The sequence below is a fragment of the Dreissena polymorpha genome, chromosome 9 (assembly GCF_020536995.1).
Source record: "Dreissena polymorpha isolate Duluth1 chromosome 9, UMN_Dpol_1.0, whole genome shotgun sequence".
Classification (NCBI taxonomy): domain Eukaryota; kingdom Metazoa; phylum Mollusca; class Bivalvia; order Myida; family Dreissenidae; genus Dreissena; species Dreissena polymorpha.
This window is the reverse complement of record NC_068363.1, coordinates 55,338,963-55,353,499: the sequence shown is the minus strand read 5'-3', so window position 1 is coordinate 55,353,499 and position 14,537 is coordinate 55,338,963. Positions and strand designations below refer to the sequence as shown.

At 31.8% G+C, this 14,537-nt stretch overlaps 2 protein-coding genes across 2 annotated transcripts in view; both read right to left on the bottom strand.

Annotated features, from left to right (window-relative positions):
* Window positions 1-1,035: 1,035 nt before the first annotated feature.
* LOC127845627 (zinc finger and SCAN domain-containing protein 26-like) lies at window positions 1,036-2,428 on the bottom strand. The gene is made up of 3 exons (XM_052376636.1): window positions 2,374-2,428; window positions 1,525-1,640; window positions 1,036-1,267 (listed from the first exon to the last, which is right to left on the bottom strand). The coding sequence occupies exons 2-3, from the start codon at window positions 1,636-1,638 to the stop codon at window positions 1,106-1,108; spliced, it is 276 nt and encodes a 91-aa protein (XP_052232596.1). The 5' UTR covers window positions 1,639-1,640; window positions 2,374-2,428; the 3' UTR covers window positions 1,036-1,105.
* Window positions 2,429-8,395: 5,967 nt separating this feature from the next.
* The window catches only part of LOC127845626 (transient receptor potential cation channel subfamily M member 3-like), a 42,899-nt gene continuing 36,757 nt past the window's right edge, over window positions 8,396-14,537 (bottom strand). The window contains exon 16 of the mRNA XM_052376635.1: window positions 8,396-13,206. Within this exon, the coding sequence (XP_052232595.1) occupies window positions 13,171-13,206 (36 nt within the window). The 3' untranslated portion in view covers window positions 8,396-13,170. The remainder of the gene's footprint in view (window positions 13,207-14,537) is intronic.

Genomic DNA, 14,537 nt, shown 5'->3' with positions numbered 1-14,537 from the left:
TATTACACAGGTTGACAAAAAGCAAAGGCATGTTCTTTCCTGAGTAATACGTATGTTTTAAAATCAAATTTGGAATGCAAACTGATAAAACAGAACCCACCAGAAGTATTGGCTTGTCATTTTGTTGTTATTTAAAGTTTAAGGTAAACGGTATGTTTAAAAACAAAATACTGGTCATAGTAGAAACATATATATATGTTTGTGTTTGTGTGTTTTATTTCATATATGGAATTCATATTGTTGCATTAGTTTATTACATAGTATAGATATTGACAATCATTCGCCATGTGTTGGTGATAATGTCATGTTATAAATTATGTCGTTGTATTCAGTGAAACAAGTGTATGCTTATCTTTAGCGTTAATTATTTTGACGAGAATATAAAAAGTAAATGAATAAATATTATATTAAATGATTATATATGTACGATTCTGTGTTGTGGATGGATGCAGCTCTGAAGAATGTCAAGACGTATTTCAAATTAAGGAGTATTGTATTGTATACACAACCACATTGCATACATTGTTTACTGTCAATTACCACGGCCTAGAGTAATTATAAGCAGGCAGTTAATTATGTAAAACAATCGTGTAAAACCCTAGTATTAGAAACCCTGGCTGCTTATGATTATCGAACTAGCTCGTGACAGCGGTATTTAAAATTGCAACCAACGAAAAAACATCGCAAAACTTTATTCAAGTTATAATTAAAAAAGAATCACATATTCGATAATACAAATCACAGATGCGATTTATTAATGAATAACGTAAATCCAAATTATTGCACAATTATTTGAGAATGATTTCAAACACACAAGCGAACTAAACGAAACCTAAAAATTAATCAAATTCGGATAACTTTAGAATCATTTTGAAAAGTAAAGTAAAAGTAAAACAACGAATAAAATAACGTAAAACGATAATGAAGTTTCACAGACAAACTGTAAACCATTATGATTTTTAATCAGTATTCACGGATTTATGTGAAGTCCTCACCAATCGAGTAAGGTTTGTTTTGCGTTTGTACGTTTTTAAAACACTCCTCACTATTGTAACACTTGTCATGCATGTGGGTATTGACGTGCTCTCTGAGGTCATTCTCACTCCTAACTGCCAACCCACACTGGTAACATTTCACCAATCCCTCTTTTTTGCACTTTTCTCCCTAGCCACGAGTAGGTACTTGTCCGCAAAGCTCCTGCCGCACTGTACACACACGTGACATTGGGGTCCTTTGTTCGTTGAAGCCTTCTAAGATTGTAGGCATCCTGAGAAAAAAACAACATATTTTATTCACGTGACATTTCAATGCGTAGACACGCTATTTAAACAATGTTAGTATCTGAGGACACGCGTTCGTTAGTTTTAAATTACAAACGATTTGACGATTATTGAGTTATTTCAAAATATATGATAACCTGAGAGATGAGATATATTGTATATTTGCGTTGTGTCAAGAAAATCCGTTCATCTGGTTAGCATAACTGTATAAAAATGTAACTATTTTTAAGGTATTTAATCTTACCTGAAATGCTTTCCCACAGCAGTTATAGTTTCCAGAGTTAGCGTGTCCCCTAATGTGGCGCAATAATCCAGCTCTGGTCTTCGACATTTTTCCGCATTCGGAGCATTGAGCCATACCTTAAAGCAAATATAATATCAAAAATAATATACGATACATTACTTCACCTCACAGTTGTGTTTGGCGCCAAAATAAAAATGGAATTTGATACAATAACATAAAGTGTGCACTTATTTAAGGTAAGCATGGACTTGTCATCGATTTAAGATGCTCCAGCGTAAGATTTTAATATTATAATGGGGATTGTACAGAATGCTTGTAAATCATAATTATGTATTAGTTCAACAAGCGGTGCAAGCGTAGTGTATAGCCATTATGTGTTTTACATGCTAGCGCATTTAAAAATCCCGTTTCAAATACATTGTTGACAAGCATTTTTTTAAACAACTAAATAGAACTGAAAAACTTAAAAACAGTATACCACACAGATCCGTTGAAAAACGTATACCACACAGATCATATTACTGTAAGAATAGTTTTCTTGAATTTTGTTTCGTAAATAAATAACAGAAACCTGAAAATGGATGCAAAATGATATAGTGTAAGCTCCGCCCATAAAATTTATTTCTTAATTTCACCAGAGGTGATGTTTTTGTGTAAAAAAAATAATGTCCCCACACTGATCCTAACCTTTTCTAACCGTTCAAACGCGCGGTTGCACTTTACTGAAAAAATACTTATTTGTTTTATAAAATCATGATACCTATAGAAAACTCTCATGAATGAGCGGGCTCTCCACTTTATCCCATTAAAAATGGTGACATATTAAAAAATTATCCTTAAAAATCTTACCTTCGTCGCGCTTTTGTTGATATTTTACTCCCCACACAGATCTTAAAAAGTCACGTGGTATAGGAACCGTGTTTATGGTAAGGGGTATTTTTCAGAAGAAGACATATACTTGTAACGAACTGTACTGTATTTATCAAGAAAAATTGCAGAAATATACACCTTATTCTAATAAAGTGATTTTGCTGCATTTTCAACTGTTTTTAACGCATTATGTGAAGAAAAAACACGGAGTTAAATTCGTATTATATACGCAATTAATATACTGTTTTGAAAAGGTGTCCATTGTGTTGTGCAAGAATGTGACAATCATATCGCTTTTTTATATATTTAAAGTGAACGTGTATACGACATACGTAAATATCGCATTTAGAATGCATAATATATTTAGAAAACTCGCTGAAAGGGCGTTTTTATTGAGTTGTTATTGCAATAACATTATATAATATAACACCACAACCACCACCGCCACCGCCAACGCCACCGCCACATCCACCGCCATCTCCGCAGCCGCCATCACCATCGCCATCACCGACCCCGAACCCCACCACCACAACTACCACCACCAACGCCACCACCACCAACAACAACAGCAACTACCACCACCACCAACGCCGCCACCGCCGACGCCACCATCACCACCATCACCACCACTACCAACACCATCGTTTATTGTTTTCAACATTGTTTGTTGTCAATTTGCTTTGTTTGATCGATCAAAAATACGTTTTAACAGTGGTTATGTAAATGTCCTGTAATTATTCATTAAGTCCAGGAATTAGAATTCTGGCTACTTCATAAAAACTTCAATGTATCATCAATAACCCATGGATCGAATCCGTACAATTTTGTGTTCCATAAGATCCTTCTATGAAATGCAATATGTTATATTTTCAATACTATCTTACATTTGTGTTCGTCTGGTTAGACTTTAAGTTTACTTTTTTTTTCTTATAAGTGGCACTTGTTGAACAATTAATTGAAGCACACGACAGTACTTCAGTATCTTAAAATTGACAAACTGTATATTGACAAGCAAGTGTATAAGGAATAGGACGTTAGTGAGGATGTCATTAAATGTGTCACATGGAATGTGGAAGGACTAACTACGTTTAAATGCTCTGATAGTAAGTTTTCATCTTTTCTTTACAACCACGATATAATATGTCTTACTGAAACTTGGACAAATAAAGACTCTACCATAGATATAAAAGGCTATAGCAAACCTATTCACTCGTACAGACGACTGTAACACCATAGAGCGAAGCGCTCGAGTGGTGGCATTGTGATTTACATTAAAGACTCCATTGGTACAGGTGTTACATTAGTAAAAAATGACATTGATTGCATTGTTTGGCTTAAATTAGATAAATTGTTTTTTAGTATTGAATCAGATTTATATTTATGTGTTGTATATATTGCACCTGAAAATTCCCCTGCTCATTCTTTGTATACTAATGATATTTTTCAAACTATTGAATTTAATATAAATTTTTATCAAACCAAAGGAAAGGTATTTTTAACTGGAGACACAAACTCGCGAACGGGAAAAAAAGCCTATTACATCGAAAATGATAGGTTTATAAGCGATACCGATTTTGATATTGTCCCAGATACTGAAACCCTAATCCCACGCTCAACCTGTGACCTAATTACGAATCGATTTGGAGACTACCTGTTAGATATATGTAAAGCGACTAATATTCGCATCGTGAGCGGACGTTTACATAACGATCAAAATATAGGTAAAATAACGTGCTATACATATAATGGTGAAAGCTTAGTTGATTATTTATTAACTGCGCGCACCAATTTTAAGGATATTACAGATTTTACCGTTAACAATTTCACGGAATTCTCGAATCACGCGCCTCTGACATTTGCCTTCCGCACGAATAACGCTGTTTCAACTAGTAATACTAATCCGATTGTTTATTTTAAATGGAAACCCGAAAAAAATGCGACTTCCTTAGTGATGTTTCGTGCAATGTACATAATCTGGAACAAATGTAATTATCACAGATTGGTTCAAATTCTGATCCGGATTTGCTAGTGGGAGAATTTTCGAACTTCTTAAATTCTAAAGGAGAACAGTATTTTAAGCGCATAATAAAACTTGAAAGTAAAGGGTTTATAGATTCTGATAAAAATAAACAAAAGTGATTTAACGAAGAATGTAAAACCAAACAACCTGTATGTACAAGAGCTATATACGTATATAATCTAAATAAAAACGAGCGTACACGAGAACAAATGATTGCATCGAAAAAAGATTATAAGTATACATGTAGGAAAACAAAATTAAAATACAACACTGATCAAAGCAAGCATATGAACACTATGAGAAGGAAATCACCCCGTGAGTTTTGGAGATTATTTAAACGTAAAAATACATCACAAAACTCAGATACGATACGGTTAATCGAATTTCACGATTATTTTAGTAAATTAGCGGACGAAGGTGACGTAAATATCAATTCGATTGACGCCGATACTTTCTTACATGAATTTGATAATAGGCTAAATACAGAACCCTCATACCCCGAACTCGACAATCCTATATCGAAAGACGAAATTATAAGGGCAACAAAACGGTTGAAAAACAATAAAGCTCACTCGAGTGACAATATTATCTATGAATATTTTACTGAAACAATCCATGTCATCGTCAGGCCGTTAGAGTTATAATTTAACTACATACTTGATAAAAAGCGTTTTCCCCGTAGTTGGGCATCCGGAATTATAATACCAATGCATAAACGTGGAGACATATCAGACCCAAATAACTATCGAGGAATTACTTTAATAAGTTGTTTTGCGAAATTGTTTACAAGCATATTAAATGAACGTCTTAAACAATGGGCAGAAACAAATGACATTCTAACGGATGCATAATTCGGCTTTAAACCAAACTGTAGCACGGTCGATGCAATATTTATTATTAATGCCCTTATAGAAAAACAGTTTCAGAATAAAGATAAACTATATTGTTGCTATATTGATTACCGGAAGGCATATGACGTCATCAATCGCGGCCAATTATGGAGTGAGATGATTAATGTGGGCATCGACGGTAAACTCTTAACACTTATTCGATCCATGTACGATGAAGTTAAATTACAGGTTAAACACATGGGTAGCTTATCAGACTTATTTAGAAGTAACGTCGGCCTATTTCAGGGAGAGATAACCTCGCCCATATTGTTTTCTCTCTTTATTAACGACATCGAATTCGATTTGCAAAATGGAATAAACGCCGGAATATCTCTAGATCAAATATCGATATATTTATTATTATTCGCTGACGACGCGGCTTTATTTTCTGAAACACCGGAGGGTCTCCAAGAGTCATTACATAATTTAGCAACCTACTGCGATAAGTGGAATTTAACAGTCAACATTGAAAAAACTAAGGTAATGGTATTCCGGAAAGGAGGCACAATTAGTAAAACGTTAAAATGGACTTATAACGGTCAAGAAATAGAAATTGTTAACAATTTTAATTACCTTGGAATTGTCATGTCAGGCGGTGGCTCATTTGTGGCCGCAACAAATACACTGTATGGCAAAGCTTTAAAAGCAATGCATTATTTGTTCTCTCTAACAAAAGACATGAACGCACCTATAAATATCATGTTTAATTTATTCAATGCATATGTATCATCAATTTTAAACTATAACTGTGAGGTTTGGGGATTTATGAAAGCGGAAAACATTGAGCGCGTTCATCGTAAATTTTGTTAAAGATTATTAAATGTAAAGATGTCAACAAACTCATTATAGCTATATACCGAAGTTGGTCGATTCCCCTTGTATTTAGACAGATATGTTAGGATCGTTAGATACTTTTTAAAACTATATACAGTAAAACAGAGTAATTGTATTCTTAAACACATTTTACTATCACAGAGACTAGAAATTGAACCAAAAAATAACACAAACAATTGGTCATCGAGAGTACGGGACATTCTCAACCAAACCGGTTTTCACGATGTATGGCTATTTCCCGAATCCGTGAACTCTAATCAATTAATTCCGTTACTTAAAACATATTACGAGATCAGTATATAACTAACTGGAATGTAAGTGTAACATCATCTAGTTCAATGATTTTATATAAGGAATTAAAACCAATATTCGAAAGATCTGCGTATCTGGATATTGTTGAAAATAAAAAAACATAGGAATATCATTGCTAAATTACGTTTGTCGTCTCACAAATTATTTATTGAAACGGGTAGACACAAGAACATTGTCAGAGATCAACGAAAATGTGTTTTATGCAACCTAAATGATATCGAAGATGAATATTACTTTGTTATTTAATGTCCTTACTATGCTGATGTTAGGAATTCATTTATTCCAAAGTATTATAGATCTCGCCCAAATATGTTCAAGTTTATAGAACTACTTAATAGTTCAAATAAAATAGTGCTAAGAAAACTAGCGATGTTTTGTTTAAAATGCTTTAAAATGCGAGAAAATGTCTTATATATGTAGGATAAATTATATGTTTTTCACAAAGACAATATGCTTATAATTATGTTATACGTGTTGCAATTAATAAACTACATTTTTACATTTTGTAATCACTATGTAGTAACCTCATCCATGTGACGTCCTCACTAAAACATGTTGTATTTCATTCCTTTAATTGATATTTCTTCGAAATGATGTATGTTTTGTATTTAATTTAACGCATGCTGTTATTGCTTATGTATGTTTATGACGACGAGCTGTATATGCTTAAGTCGTAATAAACTATTCTGTTCTGTTCTGTTCAGTGAATTAAAGTATTTTAATAATTGTTATTTTATTCTCATGACCATTTACTTCATAAATACACGTGATCGCATCATACAGTCCCAAAAAGGTTGTTGTTGTTTTTTTTTCAAAAGATTACTGCGAATGCCACGATGAAGAGGTACGATAGATAATATTATTCGAGCTTTTTAACGCTACAATACGATTAGATAAGAATTTATAAAACGAGTCAGATTGACAATTCAGCGCAGTTTTATGTGTTACATGTGTAATTCCAAAAAATGCAAAAAACAAAGCACTTTTCAGAGAGTTCGCACGATTTACACGATTGAAACGATTGGTAAGAAGTTCCGATAAAAGTGACTCATGTATTAAATCTTGTACGATTGTATTAAATCGTTACAAAGCGCAGTATAACTTTTCTAGTGAAACGTTCACACCTTGGTTAGCGCTGTCGCCATTATACATGAAAACCGTCACTTTCTGTTTCATAAATTGCAATCTCAAGATTAAATGGTGTCGAAAGTCAATTTTCGCTGTATTAAATGCATTCAGACGAACTTCTAGCTCTAATAGTTAAAACCGTCACTATAATTGTATAAATAAAGAATCTTTAATCTGATCGTGTTGGAGAAGAGCGCATAAATATTTGATTAACGTTTGATACCGTATCTCCTCGAATAACAAAGAACTGAATTTGGGAAAACATCTTGATGATCGTCACACTCCCAATGATTATCATATTCTCGTTTTCAAACTTGAGATGATTCCATTTAGGTCAAGCTATTGTAAAATCGTAAACAGGTCGCATACGTATCATAACGTACGAACGAACGATACTGATCAGTTACGTGTATCCAATCGTGGCTTATGCTGCTTATCGCATGACAGTATGAACCTAGAATTGAGATTTCAAATTCGTACGCAAAATGACTGATGTTCAATGTTAGGTTATTATGTTCATATTTTAGTAACAATAAACACGTTTAAGCGGTTGCCAAATATTAAATAAATCACCGCGCAGCAAAATATATGTAAAAAATTATGTAAAGCATGGTCTTCAATAAAGAGTCTTTAAAGTTAACATATACTTTTCACATTTATTCCACATAATGTTCGACATTCACACGCTTACCATTTTACATACAAAATATATTACGTATCATCGTTTTTAACATTATAGAAAGCAGTTTGTTATTACGGATACACATGCTATGATATAGCCATGAAATTAACAATTTAAATACCATTTACATTACAGAACAGAACGTTTATTTTACCATTAAGAATCTATGGAAAACTGAACACACACGTTAACAACAAACGAATGCATACACATGCTAAAGCACATCAATACAAGCTAACGTATACATCATTAAGATAAATTTTGTTCAAGAGTTGTATGCAAATGCTCTTTTGGATATGGAACAAAACACAATTCAGTGAAGTTAACACACATTTACTCTTTATTTATGATTATTTATATCTGAACTCAGACCTTTGTGATACAAACATATTAAATCAACACCTTATTATGACAATTTAAAACTTTAAACAATCAAGCAACACGTACGATTATATAATTATAATTGATTTATATATTATAGGAAGTTTATTAATAAAGGGTAGTGAATAAAACGCGGACATTATTGTCAGCACAAACTTTAAAGTGATTTTATTTATTATTGATGTTTCATCAAATATCAATTCTCTTTTTTGTCTATACAACGAAAAACCACAATAATGGAATTGTATACACAATTACATGTTGACAAACGATATTTTTAAAAAAGATATAACAATCTTTGACAATCACATAAAATTAGGGAAGACATTTATACAAACAACTGCTAGGTTGTCATTACAAATATCTTAATTCCGCTGAGAAATTGTACGCTGGCTAAACATAATCACGTTAATTTGTCTATTCATTCAAAGAGAAGTATTCCAATGTTTTCTCGCCTGCAAAAAGGACATGAACTTAAATATATCAGCATTTTCATTATTGATTACATAACAAACTAACTAAGTTATCAACTTAATAAAAATAAAGCAATTTGGAGAAGAACACGACACACATCAACTGGAATATAGCTTCACTCTGCATCATTTATATGTATTGATGCTATCTGTTTCAATCGTTCAATCGTTCAATCGTTGCATAGATGCAACAACCATTCACATCGACGAGCTTGTTTATAAAAAAATGAAATATCAGTTTCAAAAGTCCATACAGACCCGTTAAACCTTCAGAAAGTTTCATACGGATTTGTATGTAAATTTTAGATGCAAACAATGTTTAATTATAGTTGATTATCTCTAGGTTAATTCTTAAAGATGCTTGTTAACAAATATTCGTTCGTTTTATACGTATAAGCAAATGTTTTTACAAAATTTGGACAATTCAATAAATTTCAAATAAACATACAATCTTAGAAAAAAGGGATTAACACTACGTTGCCTTTACGTGTATCAGAATAAGGAGTGCAATCGGACGAGCTTTTACTGAATCATGAAAGCTTTATACAAGCAATTATTTAAATATTCTGAATATAGTATTTTAAATAATAGGTGCAAAATAGTGAAATATATAATTGTATTAGTGAAAGAAAATTCGACCGGTTAAAATATATAAAACTGTATAACTGCATATTCGTGTACATAACGCAAACAAAACATTAATTTGTATCAACAACAGCACCCATTCCATTGAATCATAAACATGACTACGTGTATATAGTATATACGAAAAAAAGTCAATAAAATAAAAGCACACAGCATGACACAGTTGATCAAACCTTTTTTTTGGGATACACACGTAGTCAAGTTTGCAATCATTTATGGGGTCGTATTTATGTTAACGATTCATTAAATACGCATTTATAAAAAATGTTTGTTTTACTCATTTTACTTTTTACACAATTATACTAATATGTATAATAATTGAGAATTATAATACACATTAAATGTACAAACTTTAAAATGTTATGATAAAATTAATTGTTTAAGTGGTTCTTTAAGCAACGCATTGCGCATGAAAAAAATATGCATAAGTGTATATAATCACAGAAAACACTAAACATTCACCCGCAAAAATTTAATACACATACTTAAATAACATCAAAGTATATAGATAGCAAATAACTATATCAATATATAAACACTGTTAAAGCCACAGTCCATCCAAACTAATTATTTCAATACTAAATAACATTATTCTTAAAGACATAAAATTACGATTTTTTATTGAATTTAAAACTATTTTGGTTGGAGAAAATTTAGGATGTTTTAAGTTCATAATCGATAGCGAATGGTTATAATGGAATTTATTCCAAATTATATGCTTGGTACTAGCGTAGTGCGCTTTTACGATTCATGTTAGATGTATAACCTGCCACACGCATATGAAGAAACTATATGTTAATGAATTTTGTATTGATTTAAATTTAGCTGTTTAGTCGTTATTGGTTACATATCCATTTTGAAAGGATTTCTGTAAAGTTTTGTTGTACATGTTAGGGGATTTAGGCTTCAACCCATACAGTATAAGATTTACCTAAGTGGAAAGTGTCTACAACGATTCAACAACAACTGTTCTCGTCGAAGGATCGCAATGCATTGTCTAATTTGTTTTACATTTACATGCATATGAAAACACTGCACAAGTTTTAATTAATAATAAATATATGTTGAATTCAATTTTCAGTTGTGTGTCAAGTTCTCGCATGTAAGTCACCTTTAACGAATCGCAGTATCATCATCTTATTTTGTTTAATGTTCATATTCAACATGTTCCTGATGCATATCAGCATGTGGCCACTTATATGAATTACCACGCAGACAAATGTATGTTAAAATAAAAGTAAAGCATGATCTTAAATAAAGTTAACAAGTACTCTACACATTGATTCCACATTTTGTTCGAGATTAACACGCTTACCATTTAACATATAACAAATATTACGTATCATCGTTTTTAACATTATAGATAGCAGCTTTTTATTACGGTTAAACATGCTATGATATAGGCATGAACTTATCAATTTAGTACCAAACTGTCCATTTCCATCACAGAACATAACGTTAAGAATCAATGGAAAACTGAACACACAAGTTAACATCAAACGAATGCATACACATTCCAAACAACATACATACAAGCTAACGTATACATCATAAGCACAAATTTCGTTCAAGAATTGTATACAAATGCTCTATTGGAGTATGGAAAAAAAATCAGTGAGGTTAACACACATTTTATCTATATTTATGATTATTGATATCTGATCTAAGACCAAATTGGATCAGCGCAAGACACCCATCGACAGGAATATAGCTGCACTCTTCATCATTTATATGTATTGATGCTATCTGTTTTAATCGTTCAATCGTTTCATAGCTTAAAAACCATTCACCTCGACGAACTACTTGTTCATTAAAAAATAAAAATATCAGTTTCAAAATTCCATACAGACCCGTTTGACCTTCGGAAAGTTTCATACGGATCTGTATGTAAATTTTAGACGCAAACACTGTTTAATTATAGTTGATCGTCTTTAGTATAACTCTTAAAGGAAGTTGTTTACAGATATCCTTTCTTTTTTTCTACGTGTAAGCGAATAAATTAATATAAGGTGGATAATTCAATGAATCAGAAATAAACATACAATATTAGAAAAAAGGGATTAACACTACGTTGCCTTTACGGGTATCAGAATATAAGGAGTGCAATCGGACGAGCTTTTACTGAATCATGAAAGCTTTATGCATCCAATTATTTAAATATTCTGAATATAATATTTTAAATAATATATGCAAAATAGTGAAGTATACAATTGAATTGGTGAAAGAAAACTGTATATCTGTATAGTTCTGTACATAACACAAACAAAACAATTGTTTTCTACCAACAACAGCATACATTCCATTGAATCATAAATAATACGATATTGTATATACGAACAAAAGCCAAGAAATTACAGAACCACACAACATGACATATTTGGTCAAATCTTTTTGTTTTGATACACACGTTGTCAAGTTTACAATCATTTATGTGTCGTATTTATGTTAACAAACCATTTAATACGCATTTATAAATACACACACATATAAATATAGAAAGCTATATATAATTGAGAATTATAATACAAATTATATGGACAACTTTAAAATGTTATGTTCAAATTCGTTGTTAAAGTATTTCTATAAGCAACGCATTGCTAATGAAAAAAATGGATTAGTGTATATAACCACAAAAAACAATAAACATTTACACTCCCAAATTTCACACACATACTTGAATAACATCAAAGTATATAGATAGCAAAAATATATCAATATATAAACACGTTTAAAGCCCCAGTCCACGAACAATAATTATTTCAATATTCAATAATATTAGTTTTAAATAAATAAAATAACGATTATTTAATTTAAAACTGTTTTGGTTGGAGAAAATGTAAGAAGCACATAATCGATAGCGAATGGTTAGAATGGAATTTATTCCAAATTATATAATTGGTAGTAGCGTAGTGCGCTTTTACGGTTCATTTTAGATGGTTAACCTGCCACCCGCATATGAAGAAAGTATATGTTAATGAATTTTTTATTAATTGAAATTCAGCTGTTTAGTCGAATTTAGTAACATATCCATTTTTGAAGGATGTAAAGTTGTGTTGTACATGTTAGGGGATTGGGGCTTCAAACCATACAGAATAAGATTTACCTAAGTGGTAAGTGTCTACAACGATTCAGCAATAACTGTTCTCGGCGAAAAATCGCAATACATTTGCTAATTTTTATTACATTTGCATGTATATTAAAACACAGCGCAATTATTAATTTATATTAAATATATGTTGAATTTAGCGTTCAGTTGTGTGACATGTCCTAGCATGTAAGTCACCTTTAACGAATCACAGTATCATCATCTTATTTTGCTTAATGTTCATATTCAACATGTTCCTGATGCATATCAGCATGTGGCCACTTATATATAAAGTTGCCATGCGAGTACCACATACACAATTCTTTTCAACGTCTTTGCGACTTAATGTAATTATCTTCAACCTGAAGACGAAAAAACATCCACGTTGATAAAATGTATTTGATATCTAACTCAACGCATAGAAGGCTTGCATGAATAGACAAATACAAACAAAAACACGCAGATACATTTTGACCAACTTACTTGTTTATTCTTGTCCACATATGTTAGCATAATTCATGTAATTTTTGGGCAAGTATGTTACACATGGTCTGAGTTACCTTACACTTACTGGATAATCTTAGTAAAGCGATATCTTAACAATATTTCGGATCGCTGGGTAAAGTGCCAATGCAAACATACTTAAAATGCGATATCTTAACAGTAGTAAGGCCTCTTGTATTTTTACGTGTTAGATAACAAATAGAGCATATATCTTGTCTGATAGCATATTAATATCAACAAAAAGGCAAAACAGATAAAACGAATGTTATCAGAGTCCTGATAATAACATGACAACATTTAAGCAAATAACTCTCTTTAGGCTTGATGTGGTCTATTACTTGGTAACTATACAATATGGACCTCATGTGGAATCCATATTTGTATGTGCATATTGGGGCTATATGGGTCCCAGTTGTCTACTTTGGACTTCGCAATTGCGTTTGTACCAGATGGGTCTCATATTTGATCCACATGTATGGTCGTTTCAATGGCAGACCCAAATGGGTCAATGTCAAAACAATCAATTAAGCGCTCAAAACACAAACACATGGCACCAGTCAATTTACCAAACAATAAATCCCATTAGAAAAGATCACCAGACAAACACACGGAAACTTGTAGATGAGGGGTTTACCAAGTTTCATGATCAAATTCTATGCTTGTTTGAGCCAATAATTTAAAATTTGAACCAGTTCTGCGGAAGGACGATTTGACTTAAAAATACATATATTTTGTCTTTTCCAGCGATAAACAACTGTTGTAAAAAGGAATTGACATGCTCTTTTTCAAATCTTGGTATTAGAAGTATTCTGTTGTCAGACTCATATTTCTATTCTTTACCTATGCATGAAAGTATTATTTCAACAGCGTTAAACTTGTTGTATTCATTGTACTATTATTATTATCATTATATTATCTATCATGAAGTAATTATTATTATAACATATTTGGCATATGGTCTAAAAATTATTGGCATGTCTATCCGAAGTATCGGCCCTCGTAATAAATACAAACGAATTTTGGAAGTGAAAAAATACAAAAACACGCGTGTGTTACAAGTCAATATATTGTTAAACGTGTATTCTTGGACATAACAACGAAAACTGCATTTTAATCGGCATTATTTTGACAAACCACTGGCTAACCTTAGCTCCCTGTTGTATTATGTATCATGCACAATTGTACTACA

Excerpts from the sequence above, each read along its gene's own strand:
- LOC127845627 (XM_052376636.1), bottom strand. The coding sequence starts at position 1,638 with ATGGCTCAATGCTCCGAATGCGGAAAAATGTCGAAGACCAGAGCTGGA. Across the intron at positions 1,268-1,524 it reads GCTGTGGGAAAGCATTTCAG|GATGCCTACAATCTTAGAAG; the intron begins GTAAGATTAAAT and ends TTTTTTTCTCAG.